The 18,800-nt window shown below is 53.1% G+C and overlaps 1 protein-coding gene across 2 annotated transcripts in view; it reads left to right on the top strand.

The window, feature by feature from the left end:
• The first annotated feature begins 11,305 nt into the window (after window positions 1-11,305).
• The window catches only part of TSHZ3 (teashirt zinc finger homeobox 3), a 72,123-nt gene continuing 64,628 nt past the window's right edge, over window positions 11,306-18,800 (top strand). Inside the window, exons 1-2 of one of the 2 annotated variants that reach the window (XM_032848761.1) lie at window positions 11,306-11,359; window positions 12,235-12,919. In XM_032848761.1, coding sequence (XP_032704652.1) covers window positions 12,880-12,919 — 40 coding nt within the window. In that variant the 5' untranslated portion in view covers window positions 11,306-11,359; window positions 12,235-12,879. Of the gene's footprint in view, window positions 11,360-11,734; window positions 11,973-12,234; window positions 12,920-18,800 lie in introns of those variants that run through there. The other variant, XM_032848762.1, reaches the window with a different exon arrangement.

Below are 18,800 nucleotides of genomic sequence, written 5' to 3'. Positions count from 1 at the left end.
GAAAAAAAAAAATCAGATTCTAGAGAAATGCCAGAAACCAGTCTGGTGCCATTAACTATGGAATGAGTGATTCTGAGTGAGGAATTCTGGAGGACTGGCCCCAAAGAGAGACTATCTAGACGGACCTCAGCTTTGTAGTACTTCATTACCATTTATCCCAGACAGAGGCCTTTTAGAAGTATTTGCTTTTAAGGAAACATTGTATTCTTTGTCAAGTATCAATCTCCTTTCTTAAGTTTAATATGAGCATTAACCTTACAGAGGGCTCTTACTGATTCACTACACTTCAGATCATCTGTTTCTTATGCCAGTCCGCATAGACGTAAGGTGAGCTGTTCTAGCCAACTGCTTCTGATTTACCTGGAGGACTTTTGTCTTAGAAATTCAACCATCAGAACCGGAAGTGCAGGAGGCCACGCCCAATACCTCTCAAGTCAGGAAAATAGACGCTGTGGGGTCCGGGCATAAACCATGCAGTTTCTTTGCAGAAAATACTTTCTGGGTTTTATTTGAGTCTATTAACTCCATTTTAAATGTAAATCCAACAGGCTCAGAAGTCTGTTTCTAAGAATGCGTCAGATTAGAAACAGAGATGAGGCAGAGGACCGCTACCAGAGCCCGGGACCACCGGGGAGCTGACACTGAGTAAGGGGACAGACGGAAACACATCTCAATTCTTCTAGGCCTCGAGGGGCATTTATTGCAGGGACAGCAATGAATTGTTAAATTAGACATTGACTAAGTCTTTTTTAAGAAATCAGTAACAAGTGCCGTGCATAATAGATGATTAGTATTGAATGGTTAGCACACCTGTGCATTCCAGAACACTAAGTTTTATAGAGGCTTTCCTGCAGAGAAGTCATTCTGTGAAAATGCTAGAAATATAGAAGTCCTCTTATCTGAGGTTTTGCTGTCTGTGTGGTCAGTTATTCGCGGTCAGCCGTGTTCCAGAAGCAGATGATCCTGCAGATGTAGGGACAGGAGGCCCATCGTCACTAACGCTATGTCACAGTGCCCACATCACTGAGCTCACTTCATGTCATCATGGGGGCATTTTATCATCTCACATCATCACCAGAGGAAGGGTGAGTACAGCACAATCAGACACTCAGAGAGAGAGACCACACTCACATAACTTGTATGACCGTATACTGTTAGAATTGTTCTATTTTATTATTAGTTATTGCCATTAATCTCTTACTCATACCTAACTGACAAATTAAACTTCATCATGAGTGAGTATGGATGGGAAAAGTCATAGGATATACAGGGTTTGTTAGCATTCAGTTTCAGACATCCACCAGGGGTCCTGGAACGGATCCCGCATACAGAAGGGGGGAAATATAGTAACCCTATTCCAAGTCCCTATGAGTATACATGTGTGTACAGACACAAATATTTAAATATATTCATGTATATATGTCTATTGGAAAGTACTAATCTATGTTTTGCTGTGAGTGTGTGTGTATGTGTGCACAGGAGTGTGCGTGCTGGTTTGGATCCCATTAAAGAATTCGGGATTTGGATGGAATTCACTCTGATAGCTGAACAATTATGGAACAGCTGCATTTTCAGAACAAAATGACCTTTTCATCAAGTTACAAAACATTAAAGGTTAAAGAATGTTTGAAAGGAAGTTAATACTTTTAAAACATTGGGAAAATTGCCATGCTTTCAAAGACCTGACCAAAAGGAGAGGAAGGCGCCAGACCAGCAGGTATGAGCGCTATTGGGGGGAGGGGGGGCATGACATATTTGCCTTGCCTGCTTCATTGAAAACTATGAATGAACCTACTTCCTCAGGAAATGAGAAGAGGCAGTCCTGTGATCTGCACAGCACGGGAGCTCACGCAAGGAACCCTTAGCGGGCTGGTTCCTAATTGCAATTTTGAAGTCACATTTCTTCCTCTCGCGAGTAGCGATGGCAGAGAGCAAATCAATGAGTGTCAGATTTTCCAGGCTTCTATTTTCCATCTGACCTGAATGGCTCACATTCCAGTCACTACTAACAGGGAAAACAGAAATATCAGTGAGGCTCTTCACCATGCCCCTTCCTTTAATTAGCTCCCGGAAAAACCTGGAGGGATCCGCCTTATTCGCCCCTGCGAATGCTCACTCTTCCCAGGAAGTCAGGAGGCCTGGGCACCACTATGCCTCCAGCATCTCCCCTCTTCCTTCCTTTTTGCCCCAGTCCAAGCACCTGCTTGCATCCTGGGGTGCAGCCAACATAACCCCACTTCTAAGCCTGTCTACAGAGAGGTCTGACCCTGTGGCTACTGTTCTCACAGTGGCTGGAGGAGGGGCCCCCATTTATTGCCCAGCTACCTCATGCTGAGGTCTTCACCGAAGCACCCACATGCCTCAGCCCACATGAGCCTCACTAGCACCCGGGCGGTGGGCTCTGCTGTGACTTGCCCATGGGCACACACAGCTAGGAATGCTGCTCCTCCTTCAAACCCCTGTCTGACCCCAAAAGCTCCCAGTACGTACACAAAGAGGCAAAGATTTCAAAGGGCATCTCCAACTTTAATTGGATTTTTCCTCCCTGAGTCCCTACTCGGTGCTTAAGACGGAGAGAACTGAAAGAGACAAGGCTGAATGAGGGGTTGGGGGGGAGCGATCTGTCTGGGTCATGAGCTCCGGCCTGCATCACACGGTCAGAAGTCACATTCGCCTGTCAAGGATATGTGCACACCCACGTCATACTCAGCACCGTGTGTTTGACCCTCCTATGTTGCCGGCGGTTACTTCTCTCCTAAGACACACCATTTAGTTGCTCTCCCTCATTCCTTCCAGTCTGCTCCCTCATTCCTTGTGCCTCGTCTGGTTCAGGTAGGGCAAGGTGCTGGGCTGGAGAGCCAGCTCTCTAATTTCTCAGCTTTACTGTCTACCTTCTTGACTCTCAACGACGTGCCCTAGATAGTGCCATCCTCGAGAGGGAGCAGCTTGCATTTCTGGACATTTTTGAGACGGGAGTGTCTCCTTGACAAATTTCACTGTTGGAGAATGACTCTGGCCCATTTTCAAGTCTCATTGGTCCTGGCCTACAGGTGAGGCGTGAGGAGGAGTAAGGAGGGCTTGTGGGCTCATGGGTGCAGGGGGCTCTTTGTCCTGCAAGGTAAGCCAGACCTCTGGGAGGGCCCCCTCCCTTCCTGAGCCTGCCCTCACTGCCTCAGGGGCCACAGGCTTTCTCCTGGTAGGAACCATATCCCCAGGCATTCAAGTGGGCTGGGACTGAGGGTTCTCTTGGAAGCAGGGAGGCCCTTTTTATACCTGAACCTAGCCCACCACCAGGTGTTCTCCAGTGTAGTCCCAGCAAACACCTTCTCTTTAGCAAAAACATTCCTAAAAAAAACTTAAATGATGCTAAAGGCTTCTTTACCATTCAATTTCCCTATTTGGGCAATATATTTTGAAAGTGTTTGTAACACCTTTAAGGTGATCAAAAGTCAAAATCTGGTGTCTCTCAAATTGCATTCAGTAGCTATTATTTTTTTCTTCTGTGTGCATTTACAAATGTTAGCTGGACAGCCTTCTGCCAGACTCTGAAACACTACCTGCCCCCACCTCCTGCTTCATCCCTTTCACCGCTTGCCCCCTGCAGATGACCTCCTGAGCTCGGTGTCTGCTAGACAGGTAGCTAGAAGGCTCTTTGGGCAGGAACTCAGACTTCCCTTCAGCCTGACCATCTTTTGGCTAGAAGGAAGGGTGGATGGAGATCAAGCACCACCCTCTGGAGCAGTTTTTGGCGGGGGCCCTAGTCTAAGTCCTGTTAAGATGGAAAAAGAACAACATTCTCGCCAGGCCAGCACCGAGAAAGACAATTGAACGTCCAAAAACTCTGAACTTTAAAAATAAGGCTGCTGGGGTGGGGTGCCAGGCCCCAGGGTACTTGGCATAGGATGGGCTATGGGGTTGGGAGGAGGGGAGAGATGCTCAGGGTACAAGAGATATCCCTTGATCCTTGGCACAAGCCAACCCAGTATTCTGTGCAAAGCCCCCTGCTAAGTCTGGAGCCACAAGGAGGAGCCAGGCCAGGAGGGCAGCTTGCCTGGGTCCTGTGGAGTCCTGTTTTCCTGCACACCCACAGTCAGCACAGTGACAGATCCCATCCTTTGTCTGTGCACTTGAACACACACTGATTTCCACCCCCTCCATGCTGGGCATCTGCAGCCTGTGCGCACCTTCCTCCTGGCATGCCTTTGCACATTCATAAGATCCTCAGCCTGGAGGTCTGGGCACTTTCTCCAGGACATGTTTTCCCCGGGGGAGGAGCCCAGCCTGACACTGTCAGCATACTAACACTGCCTGCTTTTCCCAGGAGCAGGGTACCCACAACCTAACTAAGGTCTGTGGCCCAGCCCCAGGCGGGGTACAGGCTCTGGGGTGTCCCAACCTAGTCCTAGTGCCCAGCACCCTGGACTTTGGGGTCTCCGTGGGCAAACAGTTCTCTGTTCAGGGCGAGCTGGTTTTGCACGCTCCAGAATTTCAGTATTGCGGGTCTTTGGGGAAGGTATCATAGACTTGGGTGGGCAAGGGTCTTGTCTCAAAACTATGTCCATGGAACAACCATGCTCTTAACTTCAGCTAGGTTAGGAGAACCTAGGAAAGGGGGGTTAGGGTGAAGGGGCTAGAGCTCTTCTTGAAGCCCTCCTTCAGAGGTCACCACCTGCCCCTGCAATCCACCAACACATCCAAGTCATCCAAGTGCAAGACGCGCGAGGGGACCACAGCGCACCTAGTCCAGGAGGGCAGCCCTGAGAGCAACCTGAACCCACCACCTCCCTGCCCTACTCATCCTGCCTGGGGCTGGAGCCACCGCCCCCGACAGCCCACCTCTAGAGGGCGCTGAGGGAGAGGTGGTACTGCGAGCTCCCGCGGCGGGCTCCAGGGGGAGCCTCAGGGACTCCACCCCTTACCCCCGGCCTAATTTGAATATTTCATTGGCTGCCGCCAGTCTGGTCAATTTATCATGCAAATGCGGGTGCCCTCCGCGCCGGAGAGGAGCCGCCGCCCGCGCGGGAGAGCGGCGCCCGATTGGTGGCCGAGACAGCGGCATTTGTAATATTTTTCTTTGGGCATTGGAGTCATTTACCAATGCCATCGTCGCAACTCCAGGCACTGAATCACAAGCCACTTAAGGGGTTTTATTGGCAGCTTTGAAACTTCTTTAACATGTTCTTTTATTTTAAATCAAGTGCCAACCTATTTCTGACCTCCCCCCACGCCCACCTAAAAAGCTACAGCGACTACAAACTACCTTGCCGCCTTGTGAGCTGTGCGTCGGGTGGCCGCCCCTGCCTTGCCACAGAGAGGAGGACTCTTTGGGGTGAGCGCTTGGTAGACCCGAAATGGAGAACTTTTGCGAATTCTTGTGAGGGTTGGGGAGGAGACTGATGGAAGAGGAAACACAAAAAGCAACCCGGAGAAAGGAGAAAGAGGGGAGAAAGAAGATGAAAGAGATGGGGAAAAGAGAAGTGTCAGAAAGAGGAAAACAGAAGGAAGAATTCAGAGCTTCTCTACAGAGGAGGAAAATCTTGGAGCTGTCAGAGCCTGAGGTCAGAAACTACCTGCATACAAAGAATCTGACCCTCCCGACAACCTTGTCCCAAAGAACTCTGGCTCTCCTATTCTGGATATACCGGTGATGAGCACCAGGCTTCAAGAAATTAAAAAAAAAAAAAAAAAAAAAAGAGAGAGAAAGAACGAAGACCCAGCCCAGTGCCCTGCTCTCTTGTACCTGTCCTACTGAGAATTGCCCTCGGTCTTTCCCGTTTGTAAATTCAGGGAGGAACACAAAACCATAATGTGTATGACAGAAAAGAAGAGCGATTTAGGGAAAGAGAAAAGGAAACGAGATTCTTCCTCCTCTTGCAAATTCTCGGGCTAGTTAATGAGGTCACCAGGCATGCAAAGCTGGTGAAGAGCGGGTGGTTTGATATCTGAGACCCCCTCCTCCTCCCAGGGTTCCTACATAGGAGCCCGAACACAGCCTCACCCTGGGGTGCCCAGGCATGGATTCAGAAACACGACTCGTGCCGGGCATCTTTTGCAACGGCGGGGGAAGAGATGGGCACTTCTATTTCCCAGCTAGCAGAAAAGTACTGGTCCCTTCCAGTCAGGGGTGAGCCCCACCGCGCCTGCACCCATCTCCAAGGTAGTTTTTTGTTTCTGTTTTTTAAAGCTCTGCCCAAATGGTTTCCAAAAATCCATTTCATCCGGAGTGGGAAAAAAAAAAAACAAAAAACATACCATTCCGCAGCGAGTAATTCAGGAAATTCCCGCACAAGTCAAAGTAGGCAGGAGAGATTGGACCGAAGGGCATTTCGCCAGTAATTGCTCCCTCCGAAGTGGACTTAATGTGTATAGGTCCTCCTTAGACCAAAATGCAAAGACTCATTTTCTTTATTAAATCGTAGGTATCCTGAAAAGTTTTTGAAAGTTCGGTAGATGATTGAGCTTGAAAAATTACAGAAGAAAGGGGAATGAGGTCCTAATTGAACTTTCCAAATCTGAAGGTGCTAGACCAGGAGCACAGACAGGCTGGGGGGTGGGGGTGACTCCTAGCCCATCTTAGGAAACTGGAGAAAGTGGTCCCTAGGAATCACCCAACCAGGAGATGGGTAGGTAGGAAGACCTGGTTCCCCTCAGATAACCGTGTTCCTTCCCTCCCTGTTAGGTATATAGTTTTCTTTTTGATTTAACACAATTATAATTGCCTGGAAATTTCGAGTCCATAAAAATGAGGCATCGAGGAGGGGGACCTGCCAGCCCTCACTTCCTAAGTGGCTTGGCTGGGTCAGTTTCCATCCAGAGTTCTCAAGGTCCAGTCATGCTGGCAGTTCAGGGTCTGCCGGGGGCCCCCTTCCTTTGCCCCTCCCCCCAAAAGACCAGGGACATCATGCCTGGCCAGGGAAAGGCCACAGGCCTCGGAGTCCAGTGGTCCTCCTGGGAATGGTGGGATGCAGTGAGCATAGCTGGGAAAATTGGACCAGACCAGTGTGCTTCCAGCTACAGGAAATTTACAAAGCAGTAAAGCCCGGGAGGGGAATGTGTACCCCTGTGTGTGTGTTGGGGGCGGAGAGTGTTTCATGCCCCAACACCAATCCTTGACCTTGTGGTCAAGACAGTGGTCTCCTAAGTTTCTTAGAAGCCTGATCTGCCCCCCTGCTAGTTCAACCCCAGCTCACATCCAGGCACACCTGATGCAGCTCCCTCAGGGCCCCACAGAAGTGGTATTAATCTACGGCTCCGATTTTCAAAGGTTTATTTCACGTCAAAACTGTAAAAGTTCTTAGGAGAATTTACAGACAAAACATCTGGTTCGTTAAAACAAAGCTACCGGCATAAGAGAAACAAACTTCGCTGTTATGTAAATGCCCTTTTAGCAAACAATTTACCGCCTGGCGAGGGTCTGGCCCCAGGGTCCAAGTCTCTAGCGCTTAGGCAGGGGACTGAGGTCCTGGACTCAGTTCCTGGCTGAGGTGTGCAGGTGGAGGCAGGCAGCTTCTCTGTGTCACGGGGGTTTTCCTTTGCCTAGCCCAGACAGTAGTGTGAGGAAGTGTGTAAGGGGGCAGCCGGAGGCCAGCATTTCAGGGGGGGCACAGGTAGGAAGAGGACTTGGTACTCTCTTTTTATTGCTGGGCAGTCAGTGGGCTCCCCAAAGGCCCTCCACCGGGCCTTATGTATTCACACTACGAAATGGAGCGGGGGCGGGGGGGGGGAGGGCAGGCTCCCTGCATACTCCACCCAGCATGCTCTGTACCTCCAGGTGGCCTGTTCTGCCCTGAGGGCACAGAGAACCCCCTCTTCGTGGCCTGGGTTTAGGCCCCTAAGTTCCTGGGACCTTGGCCTACCCGGGCTATCCGCCCTGGACTGGCAGAGTCAAGGATGCCTTCTTTCCAGTAGCATTTCCCTCTGTGGCCATCCCAAGTGAGGACATACCTTGGCCTTCCTTGGGTCAGGCAGACTGTCACCCACTGGCCTCATTTGCACCTTGAACACAACCTTGGACTGCCGCTTCCCCAGTCCTACTTCCTTAGTCTTCAGCAGTATGTTCTGGGCCAGCTCCCTGCCCCTCCACTGAACCCTTGTTCCCAGCCACACCTGTGTTTGACTCTCCCACCCCCCAGATTCCTCCCCAGCCCCCGCCGTGGGTCTCTGGTTGGCCAAGTTCAGGAAGGCTCCCCTGGTGGGGCAGACCCACGCACATAGGCCTAGAAGACTAGTGCCTGCAGCTCGCAGAGCTCAAAAGGTTGGCGTCACATTTCTAACCCTTGACCTAAAGAACTGGTATTTGGGAGGATTTGTACCGATTAGGGCTCATCGCAATGCCAGGGAGGAGGGGCAGGGTACCACTGGGCCCAAGTCGCAATCTTGGGGCTCTGGAATGGTCTTCATGGCCCGTGGGAATTTTCTGGGTTCACAAGTGTGGCCACCCTGCTGCGGGGTGAGCCACCTAGCCGCAGCGAGAGCTGTCCATTTCTCCTATGGGCACCTGCCTTTGGGCATTTCGATGTGTCCCTCCACTGCTCCTCAGCCCACTTGTCATTTTTTTTGTTTTCAGGGACTTAAAAAAAAAAAATTCCGGAAAAGCGGCACCTCCCCAAAATGGGAGCTTCTAACTGGCCTAGGGGGTTACTTTTTGCGTGACTCACTGGGCAAAGTTAACCAGGTGCCTGCGCGCGAGCGGAAGCCTGCTGCTGCTTTTCAGAGGTATCTGCAACTCCTCGGAGTGGGGTAGAAAGATTTCTACACAGTGTTACCTTCTGCAGAATTCTAGCTTCTCTGCCCGGCGCCGGCTTTTCCGCCCTCTAGTCTAGCGTGGAAGCGGTTCGACCGCACCCTGGAGCGTGGTCCCTCCTACCCATAGGAAGGAGCCCCTGTGTGCGCCGCTGCGGCCGTCTCTCTGGCCTCCTCCGGTGCCGCGCAGACCTGGCTCCCAGCGCTCGCCGGAGAGCGGCTCCTCCATCCCTTCTAACTCGTGAATCGGGGAACGAAGACAAGCCCAGGTTTTGACCCGCTCCTGTAGTCGACTCTTGAGGGGGCAGAACTCACCAGACACCCGGACAGGAATATTTGCAGTAGGAATAAAGTCAGGTAAAACGCCGGGGAATGCCACCCCGCAGATGTCCAAGGAGTAGGTCCTCCGTGCGTCCTTCCCCTGAACTTCTTAGGGGCAGGACAAGACAGACCTTTTAGCCTGGCCAAACTGATCAGGCACATACATGAAGATATTTGTCCTCTGGGCAGTGGGATGGAGGAACTAGGGGTGGGGAAAGCAAGAAGAAAAGCAGGGGAACTTGCAACCACAGCGGAGGTCAGCATTCTTGGAGAATGGCGCTGGGAAGTACCCACAACGCTCTGGCTTCTCCAACATATGGCCCTGCCCTTTCTCCCTCCGTAAATAGCATGTTAATTACAGACTTGCTGCTATCCGGATACCATTTCTCCCTAAATCGAGTCCCCGTTTTTTTTTGCCTGGGATTCGCGTTTTCTTCCCCTTTTCTCGGTCCTCACTGTCAGGCCGTGTCAGGCAGCAGCCAGGTGGGGCCTGGCAAAGTTTTAACTTTATACCTTCCGGCTAAGGTCTGCCCCAGATTCGGCCCAGCGGAAGCGTATTTAGGCCCTGCATTCAGGTACCTATTGTGCTTGGTGCTGATTTGGGAAGTCTCCCTTTCCTTTTCTCCTACGCCACACCCAGTCCACAGAAAAGGGGCAAAGAGAACTTGGAATTACAAGGGCTAGGTTGACAGTGTCCCTCTCTCGCTGTCCTATTCCAAGGACAGCCTGCAAGACTAGTCCCGTTTTGAGGTTTGGTATTAAAGATGGTGCGCATGGTTAAAAGAACACCGTAGAGATTAGGGTTCCAGGATGTGCCACGCCGGGCCAGAACCCTGTTTGAGTGTTCGGGCAAGGCAGCGCGGTCGCAGTATGCACTCCGCATAGCCCGTGTTGCGCGTGACGGGCTGTCGCTGCGATGTGCAGCTCATTGACACTGATGGATGCGCCAATGGTTGGACGGACAGATGTTAGGGCGGATCGCACCGCGCGCGGCGCCTGAGCGGGGGAGGGCGAGGTAGCGATCGGGTGGTGGCTGCGAGCGGTTCGGAGACAGGAGCTCAGGCCGCGGCCCGCAGGGGGAGGGGGCGGAGGGAACGAGGTTTGGAGAGCAGAGCTGGGAAGGAAAGGAGGAGGGGGAGCATAAGCCAGGGCGAAACTCTCAGCCTTCCGTGCGCGGCGCCCAGCGCTGTGCACCCATCACTACCGGCGCGCTTAAGTGGGCGCTCCGCGTTGGGAAGGTGAGCGGGGGGCGGGCAGGAGCTGACCTCGCAGGGCACCTACCCTCCTCCAGTCAAGAGGCTCCCAGCGCCGCGACCAGAACCGAGAGGCCGCGGGCGGCGTCTGCCAACTCACCGTTTCCTCGTTCGCAAGAAGCGTTTCACGCCCCACGGCCGCGTCTCCCGGGCCTGGAGGGTCAGTAGCTTTAGCCTCTGCGGCCGCAGGCACCAACTGCTCGCCGCGCCCCCGCCCCTGAGTCAGCCACACACTCCACCAGCCCGGGAGCCCAGCAGCAGCCCAATTCCGACTCCCCCGCAACCGCCTGGGGTCCGCACCCTGCAACTCCAAGCGCTCCTGCGCGCGCGAAGGCGCTGGAGGCGGCTTTATAGCCCGGGAGGACTGCAGCGGCACATCTGCATTCAAGGAGGCGTCTGGACCGAGCCCAAGCCCGCAGGCTGGGGGCGAGAGGAGACTTTTGATCTTACCGTCTGGGTGAGATCACGGTCTCCTGGTCTAAAAGAAAAGAAAGCATGCCTGTGAACTTTTAAAACAAACTTACATAAACAATCACAAAGAAAAAAAGATACAGAGAGGGGGCAGAAGAAAAGGGGAAAAGAAACACAAGAAAAGGAAACATTAAAAAAAAAAAAAGGAAGGAAGGAAGGAAAGGAAGGAAGGAAAAAAAGGAAGGAAGAAGGCCGGGGTTTGCAGCTCTAGGAACGCTCCGGCAGCCAGTCCCAGGGCGCGGGGCTCCGGCCCTCTCCGGGACTGTCGGACGCGGGGCCCAAGGGAGCCCCCGGGCCCCAACCGGCGCGCCCAGGAGCGACGCCACCTCGGGGGCCGTGGGCCTGGCGGCCGCCCCCACACCCCCACCACCGCCGCCCGGCAGCGCCCGGAGCCAGCCCCGCCGCGGCCGCCCCATTCCCGGCCCAAGAGCTGGCCCAGGGAGACGCAATCGAGCCCGCAGCGCATCGATGCGCCGCCGCCCGCGCGGCTCCGGCTCCGGCTCCCGTTCAGCCGCCACCTCCCGGGGGTCGTCCCAATGAGCTCCGGCCCACCCGTGCCCTCGCGGCCGCCCGTAAGTGAGCCCGCGTCGCCCTGCCGCCAACGCAGCCCCGCCAGCTCCTCCTCTCCGCGGCCCGCCTGTCCGGCCCGCTCGGCTCCTCAGCGACCCCAATAACCCAATCAATAATCAATTCTTTTCGCCCAGTACTGGTGGCAAGCCGGGCGCTGGGCGCGGTGGTCCCCTCTCGGGGGCGCCCCGGGACGGGGGATGGGCTTGAGAGCCCGAGTTCCTTCCCCCGCCCCCGTCCCGCCCTCGGATCCGCCAGTGCTAGGGGTGGGGGCGCGGCCGGGCGCCTAGGGGGCGAGGGGCGGGGTGGGGGTGGAGGGACTGCGATCTTCCCAGGCAGAGGAGGAAACTTGGAAGCACCCCCTCTCACACCGACCCCCGGGACGGGCCCGGGAAAGTTTGCCCGGGAAAAAAAAATTGGGGGAAGTGGCGGCGGCGGGTCCCGGGGGAGGAGCCCGGGTGGCGCGGGGTCTGAGAGCAACCCCCACCCACTCCAGCCCGCGCCCGCCTCCTCCCTCGAGGGCGCCGGCGCCCGCCCGCGGGCCCTGGCATCCCCGGGGGGCGCGGGCCCAGGCCCGGGGAGCGAGCTGGGGGCTCTGGACGCGGCGGGTGGAGAGGAGTGCGGCTTGGGCGGGGCAGCGGGGGGCGGCCAGGGGGCGAGGCCGGGTGGGGAAGCCCGGCGGGCGGGGGTAAGCGAGCGCCCCGGGACAAGCTGGGCCGGGCCGGCGCCGCGCCCCTGCGTGCGCGCACTGGGCGGGGGCGGAGGGGCGGCACCCCCTCCCCGGACGGGGCGGGGGTCCTAGACAGGCCCGGGGCCGGGAGCGGGGGCGCGGCGCCCCCGCGGGCGGGCGAGTGACACGATCATCTCCTTTTCCTTTAAGCTTGCCTGTTGCCGACGCCGCCGCTCCAGCCGCGCCGCGGGCAGGAGACTGGACCGCTGAGCCCCGGGCCGCGGCGGCGGCTGAGCGCCCCCCCGGATGCCGTGACCCTCTGCCCGGGGGGCGGGGGCCGGGGCAGGACCGGCCGGGACCGCTCCCGGGCTCCTCCTCCCACCCCCTCTGCCCGCCTTCTCCCCCTCTCCCCGCCCCCCGGCCCCGAACCCCGCGCACCTCGTCTGGGGACGGGCGGGGGGGGCAGGGCCGCCGTTCCTCCCCGCCCCCTCTTCTCGGGCCTCTGGAGCGATTTGTCAAACTTCCCATTCCGCCGGCAGCGCGGTCCTCCTCCTCCTCCTCCTTCACCACCTCCTCCTCCTCTGCCTCCTCCTCCCCCCGCGCTCCTCCCTCCCCGCGCCTCCCTCGCCCGCCCTCCTTCTTCCCTCCGCACGTTCGGGGATCGCGGCGGAGCGCGGAGAGGGGGGGACGCGGAGAGCCGGGGCGCAGCAGCATCCTGCGGGCGGCCGCTCTCCGGGGGGGAGGCTGAGAGCCGGCCCGCCTCGCCCCCCCGCGGGCCCGCCGCCCCTCCCTCCCTCTCCTCAGCCCGGCAGCGGCGGCGGCGGCGGCGGCAGTGGCAGTCGCCGGAGGAGCATCATGCCGAGGAGGAAGCAGCAGGCGCCCCGGCGCGCAGCAGGTACGAGCCGCTTCCCCTTCCTCCTCCTCTTCTCCTCCTCCTCTTCCTCTCGCCGCGGTGCGCCTCCGGCCGGCGGCGACCCCGCTCTTCGCCCCACTCCTCGCCCCTCTCCCTCTGTCCGCGCAGAGTAACTCCGGGGCGCCAGGCTCGCTCTCTGCTCTGCTCTCTGGGTGCGTGCGCCCGCCTCGCGTCCCGGGCGCCCCCCGGACGCCCCGCCGCGCTAGCCCTGCTCGGGCTCGCACCCACTTCGGGAGCCGCGCGCGCTCGGGGCCAACTGAACCGGGCTGGGTCCCTGCCCCTTCAGCTCTATGGCTGCGGAGGGGATGGGAAGGAGCCCTCTTCGGTCTCTTTCTGTGGGGGGCGGGCGGGGTCACCTGAGTTCCCCGGGACACCTTCCGCGTCCTCCCGCGGCCGGCCGGCGGGGGACAGCCCGGTGTCTGCCGAGCGAAAGAGAGCCAGCGAGTGAGCGAGCGGATCCCTTCGGCCACCTTACTGCTAATCCGATTGATTCTTCATTTATTGGGCCCAACGCGGGCAAGCGGTGGAAGCCAGAGCGCACAGGGTCTGGGTATTGTCAGATGACTGTCAAGTCAATGTTAGATGCTGGCGTTCTCTGTATCCGTGTTTGTTTTCTCTTACCCTCACCCCCTCCTTCCACTGCTTCCCCCACCCTCATCTTCTCGTAGCACTTAGTTCTGGGACGTGTCTCTGTACTTTCAACCTTCCCCCCCCCCTTTTTTTTTTTTGCCAGGAGTGTCAGCTCCTGTTAAGACTGAGCCGATTTTTTTTCCCCTCTTTTCTGGAAAAAGCATCATTGAAAACAAAACAAAACCCACACACATAACATTATTTTGCAATAATGTCAGTTGGGGGCATGTTGCCTGGAAGAAGGGTTTCTGGCCCTTTGCCACCCTTGATTTGATGACTGATTGATCGCCCGTCATGCTGTTGCCTTTGATCTATTCATTCCCAATAAACATCAATAAATCACTCGAAATGGTGAGGCCAAGCTCTGTGACGTCACTAGGGCCCTGTCAGTGCAACTTCGGGGATTTGGGACGGATTGCTGAGAGGACCACATATGGACGGGATGTATTTTGATATGAGTAACACTCAGAGGCACAGAGGTTCAGATGCTGCCTGAAGCCTGAACGGGAGGGTTCAGTGGTGGTTCATGTCTTGTCTTTTCTGTTCTTCTCTTTTGGTGGAAGAAGGGAGAGCAGAGGGCAGGGTCCGGGCATTGCCTGGCTCCCTTCTTGGATGAAGACGTTGTGCCCATGCTGCCCCCGAGTGCCTGTGGCAGCTGTGGGGGTGACGGTGATGGTCATTGCCATCATGTGAGCCGACATTGGCCGTGGAGCTCACACATTGGCTACACTCTGAACTGGAGTCTCCTTACACAGGGTCACGCAGAGGGAACACTCTTTCTTCTCCCAGAAAATGTACTCTCTTGTTCGTATCTTAAGAAAATCCTCGAAGAAAACAGACGTGGTTTGGGGACATATCGTTGCAGGTTTTGCTCTCTGTCTCAGTGTCGCCCAAATTTTGGAAGTTTGAAAATCCCCGCGGTGGTTCTAGGGAGGGTGCTGGCACTCAGGTCACCTCCTGGCTGATGCTACTTGCCCATTCCACCTTCTCCTTTAAATTCCCAGCTCAAGCAATGAGCTTATCTACCCAAAATAAACTCTAAAAGTTTGGAGGACTCCTTCACAAAGTTGGGCAGTAGGAGTGTCTTGGGCTTCTTCCAGTCTTTTACATTTTTTCTTTCCCTTTTGGATGCACATTTTAAGGTATCTGTGTGCCTCAATCAAATGAACCATATGTGATTACATCTTTACATTTAGTTTAGAACTCTCTCTACGGTTGCTTCATCTTTTCTCCTCCACCTTGCCAATCTGAGACTCTTCTAGGATAACTTTCTGCTAAAAATGTTAGCGAAGGAGGAAATGTACTGTTGATTTTATTTATTTATTTATTTATTTATTTATTTAAAGCAACCTGTTCCCTAACCTTTTGCACCTTTTAAAAAAACCAGCCAGGAAATCGCAGGTCAGTTAAGAAATATTCATTATATAAAAACTTGACTGCCCGGCTAATAGGAGATGGAAGAATGGTTTTGCTCTATCAAAATGACCCGTCAAAACGACTTTGTTTCATATTTGATTTAATTGTCTCTCTCCTGACAGGCACATTCATCAATAGCTTAATGGTCAATCAGAAGTTGGCAGCCTGAGTGCTTTCTTTCTTTCCCATACCCTGGTTTTGGATTTACTTTATCAGAATGCCTCTGCCTAATGGACGCGTGAGGAGGGGGTGGAGAATGTCTGAAGGGCTACTTATTTAAGAAGAGGGGAGGGATGAAAAAAACAAAACAAAACAAAACAAAAAAAACCAAAAGAAAAAAACACGTTCCACATTTAGGCCATCGCTAAGTATGCGCAGGCCAATAAGTGAACTGCCTGAGGTTTTTGTTTGTTGGTTGGTTTGGGTGCAGGAGAAACTTCCCATTTTTTTCCACCTCCTGTTTTTAGTTCTCACAGCTGCAAGTTATAAGGTTCATGCCTGCTTTTGTGGCATCCTGGGAGTGATGACAAATTGATTGCTTTGCACTGATAGAGAGTGGGAAAAAGAAAGATGTCTGCTGATTGGTAACTGGAAATCCAGTCCCCAGCAACCTTGAGAATACTCGAGAATTTTTTTTTCCCCTCCAAACTGAAAGGTCCGCTCAGCCATAAAAAAAGAAAAGTTGTTTTGCCAGCTTCATTAGTGTTCACCTAATTAGCTGTAAACCTGATGGATTCCTGACAGCTTTAATGATTGGAGATGACAAGCTCGACGCAGTGTCATCCAGCAGAATTAGGTTTGCAGCTAGTTTGATGTAATCAAGTTGATATTACACAGTCCTGGCTGCCTTTAGTTGTGCATTAACTCAATTTTCTGCTGCAGGTGACAAATGGGCTTTGGTACCTGGATAATCATGTCATAGGAATTAGGGCCCTTTTAATGGTCTGGGGTAGAATAACAACCACAAAGGGCTGAGAGCTTGGAAGAGCGTACAGACCTAGCACACAGGTGCATACAGTTTTCATATCTAGGCCAAATGTAACATTGCTCTCCAGAAGGCCAGAGCAGCCTCCAAGAATCCCTGAAAAGATGTATTTCTGTACTTTAGGATTTTCTTTCTTCCTTCCTTCCTTCCTTCCTTCCTCCTCCTCCTCCTCCTCCTCTTCTTCTTCTTCTTCTTTTATTTTTTTGATAAAAATTATGCATGGCTTCCTGTCTGTTCTCAAAGGGAGAGAGATGTTTCTTTACCTGCCGAAGAGAAACCTGGGCAGGAGTGTCCTTTCTCCAGGCGTGTCATTCCAAAGGGCCATACATTTTTTGCCGGCCAGATGTTTTTGCCTCAGAGGAGGAGGATTGGAGAGGCCCGTGTCCTTCAGGCGAAATGACCATTGTCCCTTGCTCGAAATGGGACTCTTACCTGGGTGTGATTTTTTTTAAAACAAGTATTCTTTGAAGATCCCAGAAAAAAACAAAAAACAAAAAAAACGAGAGCAGTATCTCATAGCAGATAACATTTTATCTATTCATATCCATTTTCTGGGGGAGAGGGACTTTAAAATCTTTAAAAAAAAAATTGCCTCAACTTGCAAAAAAAAAAAAAGTCCTCAGTGCACAACAACTTGCCATTGACCTTTTGAGTCTTAGTCGCTGAAAGAGAATACTCTTACAAGGAGTTCTTGGGTGGTCACATCAAGAGGGGAAACCTTTAAACATCTTGATTTTTGTTAAAGTGTTCGGAACCCCTTAGGTTCTGTTGGTGTTCCAGATCACTGTGCGGCCCTGGGGGCAGGGTAGGCTTGCAGTGGTAAGGCAGGGGGTGGTTCACAGCGCCTGTGGGTGTGGGCTTGCCTAAAGGGTAGCGGCATGGTGCTGTCCATGTCTGGCCGTCCGGGCCTTGGTAAGGCTCGTCCACACACGGGGCAGCTCCTCTTCTCTGTCGGAGGCACATGGAGCCTTCAGGAAGGCATTTCGGAGTTAGCCCTGGGAATGTATTTGCTCTCAAGCTTGCCACACATTTCTCCTTTGGACAGGTACTCTGCCCTGTGGCAAGGTGACAAGATGACTGGTTCAGGCTGCTCTGTGACCCATCCCCCCAACCCCCACCAATTTTTCTACAACATGGGAGGAACAATGCACCTTTTAAAAAGGAAAATCAAGAAGAGGAAGGAGAAAAACAAAGAGGGTGGGAGGCAAGACTATCCCCCTGGACATCCACCTAGGGGAGGGAATCTTCCAGAATCAGCTGCTGTGACCCCCATTATCTTGACAACTGTCAGTTAGGGCTTCAGTGCTCTCCAGGGCCACAGCTGATTGTGAGCGGTGGATGTTGTCATTTTGTTCTCGGCGTTGCCTTGAGCGCGCTCATGAGCGAGCGATAGTCAATAACTTGCGTACCAGCAGCTCTTCCCCAAATTGTCTCACACGCCTGCCTTTTCCCTCTTTTTACCAAAGATTGTTTTGTAAAGCGATAAGAATGAAAGGTGACTGCTCAGGGCCATGGGGACGCCCGGGAAAAGCCCAGGTGAGGTCTCAGAATCAAAGACCTTCCTTCCTCTCCCCGCGCGTGCCCCCCACCCCCACCGCCACTCCTGAGGTTTCTGGAAGGAGAAGGATCACCTTCTTGAGGGCAAAGTTCCTGCACTGTTTTGGGGCTGGGGGCTTCCCCTTCCACCCTGGTGGTGACAGAGCCAGGCTGGGGCGAGGGCTGCGGTCACAGGCAGGGGAGCAGGAGGGACGGGAGCAGAGTCCCTGTCCTGGTGTACAACAGCCATGTTCATCCAGGGACATGAGCAGGTCACAGTTATTCTGAGTGCAGATGGCGAGGCTTTTCTGCCGGCCCATTCTTATTCCTGCCTATCACTGGACAAACTATAAAAATAGCTTTGGTCCGGTAGTAAAAAAAAAAAAATAAATAAATAAAATAAATAAATAAAAGAAGGAAGAAAGAAAAGAAAAATAAAAAAGAAGTAGGGTGTGTGTCCCTCCCGCCCCCCTTCTGTGTTGGTGTGCGGCCCAGTTAGGTCGATGGGCCTTTCTTTCAAAGAAGCTGTCTTGTAACACTCCTGTGGCATTTTCCCACAGCCCATGGAGAGAAACGGCAGCCCAGAGCAGTGCCATCACTTACCCCGGACCCTCTCAGGTGTTCACGGCAGCATGTGTATGCGTGTGTGTGTGTGTGTGTGTGTGTGTGTGTGTTTTAGTTATGCTCCAAATTGTGGTTTCTCTGTCTGAAGTTAAAAATGAAAGGTGAATACAATATATTGTATTTGGTAACAATGATATGGACTGGTACATCTAGACAGATAATGTGCAGTTGTAATTAGACTCAATAGACAGGCAGTCATTTTTAAATTCTTTGACACATGCATAAAATAGTCATATAATAAGATAAGATGACAATTTTATGTTAGGTTGATAAAGTGTCCCGATACATGCATTTAAATGTCTGTAAGCCTTTAAAAAAAATCCAGACAGATTAATTCTAGTTTCCAGTATTTGCAGTTAGTCATTAAATTAATTTTTAAATCCTACTAAACAATGGCTATGAATATTTTTTTTCTTCTAGTTTTTTATCTTTTTTATTTTTTTTTACCTGAATTGCAAGGAACGGATACATAGACTTGGTAGCTTTCTCTAATTTTTCAACATTGGTAAACAATTATATTAGATGTGGATGTGAAAATTCAGTTTACTGTTTGTAACCAGAATAATATTATGCATTTTTGGAAATTAAAAAAAAAAAAAAGGGGAGAGACAGTAATAGAGTCTAATCTGCTTACGACCACTTGCATGAACAACTGTCATACTCTAGGTTTAG

The sequence above is a fragment of the Lontra canadensis genome, unplaced genomic scaffold, assembly GCF_010015895.1.
Source record: "Lontra canadensis isolate GAN:19392208 unplaced genomic scaffold, GSC_riverotter_1.0 scaffold208, whole genome shotgun sequence".
NCBI classification, from domain to species: Eukaryota; Metazoa; Chordata; class Mammalia; order Carnivora; family Mustelidae; genus Lontra; species Lontra canadensis.
The sequence above is the reverse complement of the archived record's forward strand: the minus strand, read 5'-3'. Positions and strand labels throughout refer to the sequence as shown.